Raw genomic sequence first — 13839 nt, 5'->3', positions numbered from 1 at the left:
CCCTCTGAAAAATCAATGTAATGTATCCTATTTCGTGCGTAACACCCACCAACCAGGATGGCTCATGAGAACATGTTTAGTGCAACAGACACCATTTAAATGTCACAAAGGCTCAATAACCCATAACTTTATATGGAATGATGTCAGCTAACATAATCTAAAATTAGCGGTTAGCTAATATGATCTATAACAGACAGTCAGCCAATACCATTTGAACAGGCCCATCCTCCATCAGATCCAGTGATGTCAGACCGGTTTGGAAATATTGAAAGTCTTTATTCAGCAACAATGTCTCAGTCTATTTCCTCCGCAGGTCTTTTCACCGTGGAATAGTCTCCCGTTTATTGGCAAGACAGGGTCAGATAGATCATCATTCTGAGATGAGAGCTGTCACCATGCATAGAGGTTTAAAGCATTGACCTTAAGACAATAGCACTGGTGTTTTTTTCCTTCACCCCTCCATTCTTTTGGTTGTCACTCTGGTTTTCTCTATTCAGGAAATGTTTTTGTCCCCTTCATGAATATAGATTGATTGACACGCAAACAGGGAATAGCAATTGTTCATATACATATTAAAACCGCCTCTGACTGATGTTGTTTTCAATTGTGGTTCCCATCTCTGCTGCTCATGTATCTCTTTTCTTTCTTTCTTCCTCTACTATTTAGCGATTTTAATGAGCAAATAAAGAAAAACTTAAACAAACTTTCAAAAGAGTGTGTGTTGTACCACAGTGCACTGGAGTGTGTGTAGGCGGGAATCTCCCAAAATACTTTTAAATCCCTCTCTTATTATTACACTGTATTTTACAGACTCTCCCTCTGGTAGCGTCGAACATTTGATGCAAGAGAGTAAAAAAAAGTATCTCCGTCAACAGTGGGATTGCTATTTACTGATTACACCAAAATGTGTGTGTGTGTGTGTGTGTGTGTCTGTGTTGTTAAGAGATATCTGGGTAGGAGAGACAGGGAGAGCGTGCCTCTTGATCTAAAAATGGGCACTGTTTTTTTTTTAGCTTGGTGTGTGTTTATATAGAAGAGAAAGACCATATTGTCCAAACTAGTATCACGTTCATCAATTATTATCGCATTTTATTGTGAGTGATTTACAAGTTTAGTGACTCATATGGGTTTACTGTTAACTGAAATCTGTTATCCACATAGAGATCTTGGAAAGTGTCCCTGAAATATGGGGCCTGAGAGAACATTGCAGTGACATTAATGTGTAGTGAGCCAAAATGGAATTGGGATCTTTAGGATGATTTAGCAGTTGGTGTTTGAGAGATGGGGGGGGGGGGGGGGGCTGCAAAAAGGGATGGAAGATGTGCCTGGAAAAGAGAAAAGAGGGAAAAGAAAGGAGGAAACAAAAACAATCTCTGACATCTGACCCAAAATGGAACAAAGTGTGCAATGTATGATTAACACAATGTAGCTTACTCCCAGAGACATCATGATATCATGCAATAAACTATGAGATTGCCCAAACAGCTCTGCAACAGTTACACGTCTGCAAGTGGCTAAATTAAATACTGTGATGTAGCACTATCGCTCATAGCAATGCCAATGTTGCCTTCTCTGTTATAACACAGCACTGTTCCAGACATGTGTTTTTTAATCTAACCTTTGTGTGGTGGTCAAATAGATTTGAATGATAGGAATTCAGTAATGCTTATGCAGGGTTTTCCCCAAAGAATGTGAGAGGCGCTGCAGACTGGTTGCACCACGATGCACCATTATGCTCAAAATTTTACCAGTATCATACCACCCTGCATCCCACTGCTGGCTTGCCTCTGAAACTAAGCAGGGTTGGTCCTGGTCAGTCCCTGGATGGGAGACCAGATGGTGCTGGAAGTGGTGTTGGAGGACATGTAAAAGGCATTTGGGTGAAAGAGAAATGGGGGAGGCTTGGGCAAGTTGCTGTGGGGGGTGCAGGGCTGTTGGCCGAGTTAGGGGTAGCCAGGTGGAAAGCATGGCCAGCTGTAGAAAAATGCTTATTGAAATTCTCAATGATCATGGATTTATCGGTGGTGACAGTGTTTCCTAGCCTCAGTACAGTGGGCAGCTGGGAGGAGGTGCTCTTATTCTCCATGGACTTTACAGTGTCCCAGAACTTTTTGGAGTTTGTGCTACAGGATGCAAATTTCTGTTTGAAAAAGCTAGCCTTCGCTTTCCTAACTGCCTGTGTAAATTGGTTCCTAACTTCCCTGAAAAGTTGCATATCGCGGGGGCTATTCGATGCTAATGCAGTACGCCACAGGATGTTTTTGTGCTGGTCAAGGGCAGTCAGGTTTGGAGTGAACCAAGGGCTATATCTGTTCCTGGTTCTACATTTTTTGAATGGGGCATGCTTATTTAAAATGGTGAGGAAAGCACTTTTAAAGAATAACCAGGCATCCTCTACTGTCGGAATGAGGTCATTATCCTTCCAGGATACCCGGGCCGGGTCGATTAGAAAGGCTTGCTCGCTGAAGTGTTTTAGGGAGCGTTTGACAGTGATGAGGGGTGGTCATTTGACCGCAGACCCATTGCGGACGCAGGCAATGAGTCAGTGATCGCTGAGATCCTGGTTGAAGACAGCAGAGGTGTATTTGGGGGGCAGGTTGGTTAGGATGATATCTATGAGGGTGCCGGTGTTTAAGGATTTGGGGTTGTACCTGGTAGGTTCATTGATCATTTGTGTGAGATTGAGGGCATCAAGCTTAGATTATACTCTGTATGACACATAATGTTGTTCTTAACCATTTTAAAAAAGTGTTATTTTCTTGGTCTTCATAGATAGAAGCATCTTTGGAGATATTTCTTTATTTCTGGTGGCAGGCTGCTAGGCTCACTGTGTTAATATTTCATCTCAGCTCCACTTCTACAGTGTGTTGGCAGAACTGTTGAATTATGTAATGGATTGGGGATGGGAAATTCCTTTTCATTCACCACATTTTGGAGCATGTTTAGTGTATATGTTGATATGTCCATATCTACAGTTGAAGTCGGAAGTTTACATACACTAAGGCTGGAGTCATTAAAACTCATTTTTCAACCACTCCGCAAATTTCTTGTTAACAAACTATAGTTTTGGCAAGTCGGTTAGGAAATTTACTTAGTGCATGACACAAGTAATCTTTCCAAAATGTAGACCTCAATTTCCAAATGCCTGAAGGTACCACGTTCATCTGTACAAACAATAGTACCAAGTATAAACACCATGGGACCACGCAGCTGCCATACTGCTCAGGAAGGAGATGTGTTCTGTCTCCTAGAGATGAACGTACTTTGATTCGAAAAGTGCAAATCAATCCCAGAACAACAGCAAATGACCTTGTGAAGATGCTGGAGGAAACATGTACAAAGGTATCTATATCCACAGTAAAACGAGTCCAATATCGACATAATCTGAAAGGCAGTTCACCAAGGAAGAAGCCAGTGCTCCAAAACTGGCATAAAAAAGCCAGACTATGGTTTGCAACTGCACATGGGGACAAAGATCGCACTTTTTGGAGAAATGCCCTCTGGTTTGAATAAATACAAATTATTATTTTTGGCTATAATGACCATCGTTATGTTAGGAGGAAAAATGGGGAGGCTTGCAAGCCGAAGAACACCATTCCAATCGTGAAGCAAGGGGGTGGCAGCATCATGTTGTGGGGGTGCTTTGCTCCAGGATGGACTGGTGCACTTCACAAAATAGATGGCATCATGAGGGTGGAAAATTATGTGGAAATATTGAAGCAACATCTCAAGAAATTGGTCAGGAAGTTAAAGCTTGGTCACAAATGGGTCTTCCAAATGGACAATGACCCGAAGCATACTTCTGAAGTTGTGGCAAAATGCCTTAAGGACAACAAAGTCAAGGTATTGGAGTTGCCTTCATAAATCTTTGACCTCAATCCTATAGAACATTTGTGGGCAGAACTGAAAAAGCGTGTGCGAGCAAGGAGGCCTTCAAACCTCACTCAGTTACACTAGCTCTGTCAGGAGGAATGGGCCAAAATTTGACCCAAGTTAAACAATTTAAAGGCAATGCTACCAAATACTAATTGAGTGTATGTAAACTTCCGACCCACTGTGAATGTGATGAAAGAAATAAAAGCTGAAATAAATCATTCTCTCTACTATTGTTCTGACATTTCACATTTTTAAAATAAAGTGGTGATCCTAACTGACCTAAGACAAAGAATTTTTACTGGGATTAAATGTCAGGAATTGTGAAAAACTGAGTTTAAATTTAGGTGACTAAGGTGTATGTAAACTTCCGACTTCAACTGTATGTTTTCAGTGCTGTGACCCAGTTCTTTCAAAATACTGATAGGGATGGGGAGGAGGGATGTTGCGTGGGGGCGTATCCCCCTTGTCTTTTTCTCTCATTTCATCAGATTCCTTCTTTTTATTGATCAACATTATTGATGATAATCATCTCACTTGCCCTTTTATTTTTCCCCAATTGGTAGTTACAGTCTTGTCTCATCACTGCAACTCCCGTACGGACTTGGGAGAGGCGAAGCTCGAGAGCCGTGTGTCCCCCGAAACACAACCCAACCGAGCCGCACTGCTTCTTGACACAATGCCCACTTAACCCGTAAGCCAGCTGCACCAATGTGTCGGAGGAAATAGCGTACACCTGGCAACCGTGTCAGCGTGCACTGTGATTGCCCGCCACAGGAGTCACTAGTACGCAATGGGACAAGACATCCCTGCCGGCCAAACCTTCCCCTAACCCGGACGACGCTGGGCCAATTGTGCACCGCCCCATGGGTCTCCCGGTCGTGGCCGGTCTTCGACAGAGCCTGGACTCGAACCCAGAATCTCTAGTGGCACAGCGCCACTCGGGAGGCCCACTTGCCCTTTTAAAACAAAGCATAACATAAATGTACTGCTCTATGAAACACATTAAAAGACTGTTCTCGTCCCATATTGCTCATGAGTCAATATGAACATAAACAAGAGGTAATACACCATTCCATTCAAAGGATTTTCACTACCTGTAATCTCACACTAACATTGCTCCTGCACAAACACCCTCACGCAAGCACACACACACATACACAACCTCCTACTCAAGGTGCTCAGTATTGTTTTGCCTATACTGCATGTGACTCTCACAATAACAGTACACAATTTTATAAGTGTAATTTGCTGGTTTTAAACCGTATATTATGTGAAAGTACATTCGATTTTAGGACAACTGAAATGAAAGTAAAGAAGTTAATCTCCTACATACAGTACATTACTACTCCTCAACTGTGAAAAACATCTGACAACAACAGTCTCCTTTTTATGATTACGAAAATAACTGGTCCCCAATATACACTGACTATACAAAACATTAAGGACACCTGCTCTTTCCATGACATAGAATGACCAGGGGAATCCAGGTGAAAGCTACGATCCCTTATTGATGTCACTTGTTAACTCCACTTCAATCAGTGTAGATGAAGGGGAGGAGACAGGTTAAAGAAGGGATTTTAAGCCTTGAGACAACTGAGACATGGATTGTGTATGTGTGCCATTTAGAGGGTGAATGGGCAAGACAAAATATTTACGTGCCTTCGAACGGGGTATGGTAGTAGGTGACAGGCGCACCGGTTTGTGTCCAGAACTGTAAGGCTGATGGGTTTTTCACGCTCAACAGTTTCCCATGTGTATAAAGAATGATCCACCACCCTAAGGACATCCAGCCAACTAGACACAACTGTGGAAAGCATTGGAGTCAACATGGGCCAGCATCCCTGTAGAAAGCTTTAAACACCTTGTAGAATCCATGCCCCGACTCAATATTAGGAAGGTGTTTGGTATATTCAGTGTATGTTAGAGTTTAAAAAAAAAGTTTTACTCCTCATCACTCTGAGAAATTTGATTATTCTTATAACCATGATGAGTTTTGGCGATCTCTCCATCAAGGAGCAGTCGGATTCTAGAAAGGTAGAATAATAAGTCTAACAAGGAAGAAATATACATTGTTAATCATTACTAATGAGCAACAACACAATGATTGTTGGTCCACGTGATATACAGACCATTGATTTGTCTTGCAGTGCTTGATCCCATGATCACATTGACCATGAGATTAATTTGTACTTAATAATTGTGCAATACATTAATGTACATGGAGGCTACATATCTTACACTTCAGTGTGATGCATTTTCAGTTTTGTTTTAATTCAAAGGAATATATTATTTTCAAGTATTACATTACTTTATAGCCATATGGACAACCCCTTTTTGAAGAGGTGAGTTTGGTTAGTATGCCTCTTTACAGTGCTTCAGTTTGGAGATTACACAATGAAGACAAATCCTAGCCTATAAGATGTCAAATCAAACTGAAGTAGCAATACTAGCATTAGCCTCTGTGCTGAGAAATGTAAACAAATAAGACATCATTTAAAGCTATCTAGCCTTTCCTTCAAATGACATATATCATATGATTGCAATTATCTGTCTGCTAGCTATTTCTCTAGAATATATGCATCTGTGCTTTCTGTATAACATCACCTTACAGTAGCTATGTTCCTGAGCAGTTAACACAGACAGACTGGGGCTGATCTACATCTTAGCCAGCAGGTTACTGATCAGCCTCTGTAGGTCCTGAGTGCGCATTCTTGTGGTATCCAATACCTCCTCATGGTTGGCCTTCTCCTGGCTGTCGTAGTCTGTGACCACCTTGTTGGTGATGAGAGACAGGCCAAAGACACGAAGACCACAGTGACGAGCCACCACCACCTCAGGGACTGTACTCATACCTACAGAGCACAGAGAGGGTGAAAAAGAAGACAAGCACTAGAGTTCTGTAGAAGAAATGGACATCTATTGAAAGATTTCAGGGCATTGATAAAGCCCAATGAACCATACTAACCCACAGCATCTGCGCCTAGTTTCTGGAGAGCTCTGCACTCTGCGATGGTCTCAAAGTTGGGACCTGCCAGCATGCAGTACACGCCTTGCTGGATGAAGGACGAACAGCCCTGCTCCTCAGCAGTCTCTTTGGCCAGTATAGAAAGTTCTTTGTCATAGGCGTCCGACATGCAGGGAAAACGGACTCCAAACCTGAAGAGATACATAAAGTCCTGTGTCATATCAGAGACCCTCAATGTCAGGTAAAGGATAAAGTACAATCCAAGAAGTCCACAAGTATAATACCCATGCGCTCTACTGTAATATAATGCCAGTAATCAGGCTTCTCAGACAGCAGGAACGTGCAACATGACCCTTCCTTCCAAAGATCAAGAGACTGCTATTCTAACCAGGAGTGATGGAAGGCTCACCTTTCATCGTTGTGACCACACAGTGGGTTCTGGCCTGCAAAGCCTGGCATGTTGACGTGATCCTTGATCAGCATGATGTCACCAACTTTAAAGTTGGGGTTCAGCCCCCCAGCAGCATTAGTGACAATCAGGGTCTCCACCCCGAGCAGGAAGAACACTCGCACCGGGTATGTCACCTAGAGAGAAAGAAGAACTAGAGATAAGAGATCACATGCTCAGTACTAAAAAAAAATAATAGCAAGCCTGCACTGTTTTCATTTAGTGTGTTCCCTCAGGCTACTACTCCACTATCACATATTTACAATACAACATCCATGTGTAGGTGTGTGTAGAGTGTGTGTCTTATCATGTCAGAGTGCAGATTACATTGTGTCCAAATATTTACGATGAAAATTCAACTCACACTGTCAAAGGTTAACCCAAATTGCCTGGTATGCTACTTTTACAGAGGTTAAAAGCTAACTCAAGACACTAACTGTGTTATTCTAACATTATGGGACTTATGTTCTTCATAAAAGTACAAACTGGTGAAGTATCATTGAGTATCCTCACTACTCATTTGAAAGAATATAGTAGCTGCATTTAAAATTAAATATCATCCCATAAAACAGGTGTCAGGTTTACCATGGGACATACAAGCATTTCAATACACTTCCACAACATAGATTAAAAATGTAATGAGGATATGTCTCTGGTGGGTGGAGAGAGTGGAGCTCACTGTGGCAATGTTGTAGCCTTCGTAGAAGTGGAAGCGGCCCTGCATGCAGACACACTGCTTCCCCTGCAGCTCCCCAAAGACCAGCTGACTGGCATGTCCTTGTACTGCAGTGGTGCAACAAGAAAAAAAGGTGGAGTATTTTTATAGAATTACTGAATGTAAATATTTCAGTCAGGTCCCAAGGACAGGAAGCAGCAGCCACCATCGGGTGACGGTCTGGTTATGGGTCACAGTGAAAGACTGGTGTTCTTACTTCAACTTTCAAAACATCCACCTAAACATTTCTTATCTAACATTAAATGATTAAATGCATAAGTTATCAATGATCATTATAACGTATATTGAGCTTTGGTCAAGTGTTCACTAAGCATAACACTGTAAGATAGTATGTAATGTCTACAGGATGATGTAATGATGCATGTACAAACTGAAGACAGCGTGATGCTGTACATTTTCCGGTGGGACAGTACAGGATAAGGATATTGTCTGACCTGTGCTGTTGGGGAAGCATGGGATGTCCTTGTAGGGAAACACAGTCTTGTTGTCCAGCAGGTCAGCCAGGCCGCCCAGGCCAGAGCCACAGATGATGGCTACTTTAGGCCTCTGCTCAGTGTGGGACAGCAACCAATCAGCTGTTTCCCTATAATCCTCATATGTGTAACTGAGGAAAGAAACATAGTAAGTGCATGCTATTCAGTGAAATATAATAATAATATATGCCATTCAGCAGAAGCTTCTATCCAAAGTGACTTACATTAATTTGTGCATATATTTTTACATATGGGTGGTCACAGGAATCGAACCCACAATCCTGACGTTAATTTAAATCATCAAAGATAATCTGTGTTTTAGTGGAGATAGGTTACTATATACCTTTCATCTGAACACAACCAATAGGAACTTTTATTAGTTGATGAGCTCAACCTGTCAATTACAGAAGTGTGATCTTCAAAAGTATCTTAGCAACTTCTACAGCTGGTAACAACAGAATCACAGACACAACACACCCTGTAACCCCCTCTCTTGGTAGTGTGTGTGTGTGTGTGTGTGTGTGTGTGTGTGTGTGTGTGTGTGTGTGTGTGTGTGTGTGTGTGTGTGTGTGTGAGAGAGAGAGAGAGAGAGAGAGAGAGAGAGAGAGAGAGAGAAAGAGAGTTTATCTACTTGAATTAAATTGAATCGTGAGTTCAACAAAATGTAATTAACTTCTACACATTCAAACTCTACAAGCACATCGACTTCATTTGAGACACATCACTGTTGTCGGAAACTCATCGGGTGAATGATTGATTGCAAGTCCTGTAATTTAAAAGCAGGCTTACACAGCTTTTATAAGTTACCATAAACCCAATTAGATCACTTGACTAGAGGTCACTCTAACAAACATTAGTTGCAGAAGGCAGTTTGAGTTCTGCTAGTAAAAAAATAAATATCATCCTCATATTCGATGTTAGCAATAAACCTCCAGTCACCATAAACTTTTATATCGGCAGGCCATGTTTTATGGGTTGTATACGCTTCATAATAAAGCTGGATTTAAAACGGAAAATAGCTACAAAGGCTCAGTGAGCAAGTGAAATAAGCAGCAGGATTGGATGATTCAGTGGCAGCGCAGTGCGGAGCTGTCCGTGGTGCTGCTGCCTGCTGCGGGATCAGCGCATTCCATTCAGGATGGTCCACAGAGCCGCGCGACTGCACACTCCTACTGAACCAGGCGCACAATGAACACGCACAATGGCCACTCATTTTGTATTTATTGACAGACAACGGCGAGTCCCTTTCCTTTCAAATGAGCTGGCAGAAGCTAGGGCTACTTTCAATGCTTGAATTCATTTTGCATAGAGTTTGCATGAAAAGGAAGCATGTTTCTTTAAGTGCTGCCCACGCTAACGTGTATCTACGTATGAGGATGTAGGCAGCCTAGTTACTAACAATGATAGGGAGATAAAAAGCTTAAATATTGTTAACCTTATAAACAATATACATTTTCGATATGTAAATCAACTATTTGTATTGATATCTATCAAATAGAGCCACGATAATCTCTTGCCATATGTGAAAATATGCCTATTTCATGTAGCCTAATCCACCGACACATTGTTACCTACGATATGACGATTTTACTGACCTAAACTGGCATTTTGGCAGAACTTTCATGGGTTACTGTGAAAATTATTATAGGCTCTACTGTGCAGCCTATCAGGAGGACAACCGTTCACTTCGTTTTACTTCGATATACACCAATATGTTATCTTACCTGCATTTGTTTGAGGATGACTTGTTCATTGCTGATGATGAGGTAAAGCTACAGTAGAAATGGTTTGTTCGTCAGCCACAGCGTTTAGCGACAAACGGTACTCGTAGGACAAGGTCAGTGATGGGAGGGTGGCGTGACGGAGGAGGAGTCGTTGGACTTGCGGTTCCTTTGAAAGGTCTCGTTGTTCTAATCCAATTGTCTAACAGACTGGGGCGCTCACTGACCCGCGAAATAAACCTTGAGGACTGACACTGACAGCGGGCTAGCCGTTGACAACATAGGGAACTGAAAGGATCCTATGACTAAAGCAGAACAAATAATACATAACTCTACATTAAAGCTTAACCACAAAACAATGATTTACTGACAGTGAAGGTGCATGAAGGGGAACTTTTGTCTACCTGAAACCACGCTCTCACACTGGAAATACCCACGTTAATAGTCAGAGCAGAGACCTCAATTAGTCAACTATGATTTGGGCTGGGGGGAAATCCCCCCCAAAAATATAAATATAATAAAATATGCCCACTCTTTTGAATGTCTCCATGTGCTCTGACTCATGTGAAATGCAAAAAGTGTGGTTATACGTCAGGTTTTGGCCTGGTTGTGTAGGACTACATCGAGAAATATTGCAGTTTGCAGGCTACTTAAAGGTCTTTCTCGGCCCTTTTGCTGAAGTCAATCCCCTACACTGTTGTAATGTTCTAACTTAACCTGACATATGATGTCTTATCAATTCATGTGGCATAGGGAGTTAGGCCTGGACTCATACTGTAATTTTGGGATTTTTTGATGCAGAATAGGCATGTGCATTTTGAGAGAAATCCCCTGGTATCAGGGTCTTCAGGACAAAATAGTCTGCTACTCTATTATTCATGATCTTTCACACGTTCTACTACCTAGTGCATACTCATGCATATGTCTACTGGGATAAAATAACTGTTAAAGAAACATTAAACATTTTTGATAGCAAACATTACAAATATGCTGGCACCACAATGTATAGATTAATACCCCAAATGTAGCATACATATTGTCTAACAAGACTTCCAAACTGTTTCACATATAGTTTGAGTGCTCAGAAAGGAATGCATGCATAGCCTACTAATGAAGCCTAGTTAGATAAATCTAACATTTGTCATCTTGATACCCAATTAGAATGATTAACTTTTATCATATCTATTGAAATCAATTATTTATTTAATGGGCTTAACATTGGCGACTAGCTAGAAGACTGGTCACTCTAATAAGAGAGTATGGGTGGGTGGTTGGGTCGTCTCAGAGGTCCATTTGGATACATTGTTTCTGATGTTGCCTCCCCGAAACCCACCCTTTTATTCCCGCTTTGGACACGTGACCAACGCAATGAGGACCACGTGACCATTGCCAAGGAACCAGCACGCCCTTAGAGTCGGTGCCATGGTAACGGCTAAATGCGCTACAAACTGAAAGGAGAGAAACAGAGGGACAACTATTGGTGACTATTCTGTAAGTTTCAAAACAAGTGCCAATGCCTGGTTACTAGGAATATAAAGAACCTAGAACTGAGTATAAAATGTTTGAACTGGCTTGATAATGTAGACACATTTACTGAAGTTTATAGCTAACGTTAGCTAGTTGCTAACGTTAGTTGATTGCTAGTATAACGTTATTGTACTGTTTGCAGATTTGAACGCCAGACGAAATATTGACACATTTGGATGGATTCAATATACCTTCGTTACCAATAATAATAAATTACTCAGCCAAAGTAAAGACGATTCTAGCTACAGTGCTGAAGAACTGTTATCTCTGCGCACAGGCTGTAATTGATCCAAAACACGAAATAAATTACTTTTGAGCACTGTTTACCACCAGACTTGCCAAGTAACATAACTTCAGCAGGGAGGAAGAGAGAGGCCAAACTCCGCGGGAAATCTCTCATTCAAGCAGGTTTCGTTTTTTCGCCCACAATTAATTATTTTTTTGTATGGCGATTAATGATAGAGTGGTGAATTTGGTCAACAAAAAATGAATGGTTTATTTGCTAAGTTATTGAGGTTTATTTGATCGAATATAAGTTTCGTAATGCTTAAGTTGTTACGAGTGTACTGATATAAGTAGGATACGAGACATCCAGGTGTTGTGCCGAAAATCTCCCCCCTGCCTGAATTCTCCACCCTTCCCGTTCTTCATTGCTGCGAATTGCTTGCTTGCTAGTTGAGATTTCTGCTCTTCACTCCGTTGTCAGTTTAGCTTACATTTCACTGATCTAAGTAGCAGAAAGCATTTTTGGCTGCAGTTTTCGGTTTGGAGATTTGTTTCAAGTGTATGTGGCGGTTCTAGTTTATATGGCGCCCTGGGCGAACCCCCCTTCAGTGCCCGCATCCCGGGGCGCCCGTGTCCCGACCTGGCAACAGATGCCTCACAAGTCCTCAACTTGCAGCTTCAACCAGTCTCAACTCAACATTGAAGAGGCGACTCCAGGATGCTGGCCTTCTAGGCAGAGTTGCAAAGATAAAGCCATATCTCAGACTGGCCAATAAAAATAAAAGATTAAGATGGGCAAAAGAACACAGACACTGGACAGAGGAACTCTGCCTAGAAGGCCATCATCTTCACTGTTGATGTTGAGACTGGTGTTTTGTGGGTACTATTTAATGAACCTGCCAGTTGAGGACTTGTGAGAGGTCTGTTTCTCAAACTAGACACTCTAATGTACTTGTCCTCTTGTTCAGTTGTGCACCGGGGCCTCCCACTCCTCTTTCTATTCTGGTTAGAGCCAGTTTGCGCTGTTCAGTGAAGGGAGTAGTACACAGCATTGTATGAAGAAAGGTCTTTGTTTCTGCCCATTTTGAGCCTGTAATTTAACCCACAAATGCCAATGCTCCAGATATTCAACTAGTCTAAAGAACACAGCATTGTTTCAGAAAAAAAGGTATTTGTTTCTGGCCATTTTGAGCCTGTAATCAAACTCACAAATGTTGATGCTCCAGATACTCAACTAGTCTAAAGAAGGCCAGTTTTATTGCTGATTTAATCACCACAACAGTTTTCAGCTGTGCTAACATAATTGCAAAAGGGTTTTCTAATGATCAATTAGCCTTTTACATGATAAACTTGGATTATCTAACACAACGTGCCATTGGAACACAGTAGTGATGGTTGCTGATAATGGGCCTCTGTACTATGTAGATATTCTATTAAAAATCTTCAGTTTTTATCTACAATAGTCATTTACAACATTAACAATGTCTACACTGTATTTCTGATCAATTTTATGTTATTTTAATGGACAAAAAAATGGCTTTAAAAAAAAAACACGGACATTACTAAGTGATAAAATAATTTATATGTTTAAAGATAATGATTAAATAATTCTACCCTGAAACGTAACCACTAGAGAGTATAGTTTATGTTGCATGTATAAGGAATACTTAAAGTATTAAACACAAGTCGAATTAGGTTGGACTGGGAGAGAGAGAAATGTGTGTGTGCCTAAGAAAACACAGAAGAACAGTGGTGAAAACTATGGAGAAGGATAAAACTCACCTACTGTTTGTGTGAATGTACAGTATGTGCGTAGGATACCTACTGTTTGTGTGGAAGTATGTGCGTAGCTATAAAATGGATGTCTT

General features: G+C 41.3%; 1 protein-coding gene across 1 annotated transcript; it reads right to left on the bottom strand.

Annotated features, from left to right (window-relative positions):
- Positions 1-6126: 6126 nt before the first annotated feature.
- On the bottom strand, positions 6127-10459 carry LOC139415967 (purine nucleoside phosphorylase 6). Its single transcript, XM_071164172.1, has 6 exons — positions 10223-10459; positions 8460-8629; positions 7969-8072; positions 7251-7426; positions 6842-7032; positions 6127-6728 (listed from the first exon to the last, which is right to left on the bottom strand). The coding sequence occupies exons 1-6, from the start codon at positions 10249-10251 to the stop codon at positions 6532-6534; spliced, it is 867 nt and encodes a 288-aa protein (XP_071020273.1). The 5' UTR covers positions 10252-10459; the 3' UTR covers positions 6127-6531.
- Between the last annotated feature and the right edge of the window lie 3380 nt (positions 10460-13839).

Source organism: Oncorhynchus clarkii, chromosome 1, assembly GCF_045791955.1.
Source record: "Oncorhynchus clarkii lewisi isolate Uvic-CL-2024 chromosome 1, UVic_Ocla_1.0, whole genome shotgun sequence".
In the NCBI taxonomy this organism is placed as follows: Eukaryota; Metazoa; Chordata; class Actinopteri; order Salmoniformes; family Salmonidae; genus Oncorhynchus; species Oncorhynchus clarkii.
Note: the sequence above shows the minus strand (reverse complement) of the source record. Positions and strands in the feature narration are given on the sequence as shown.

Coding starts and splice junctions, on each gene's coding strand:
- LOC139415967 (XM_071164172.1), bottom strand. CDS start 10,251: ATGAACAAGTCATCCTCAAACAAATGCAG. Junction 7,033..7,250: donor TGTGGTCACAACGATGAAAG/GTGAGCCTTCCA, acceptor GTATCTCTTCAG/GTTTGGAGTCCGTTTTCCCT. Junction 6,729..6,841: donor ACTAGGCGCAGATGCTGTGG/GTTAGTATGGTT, acceptor TGTGCTCTGTAG/GTATGAGTACAGTCCCTGAG.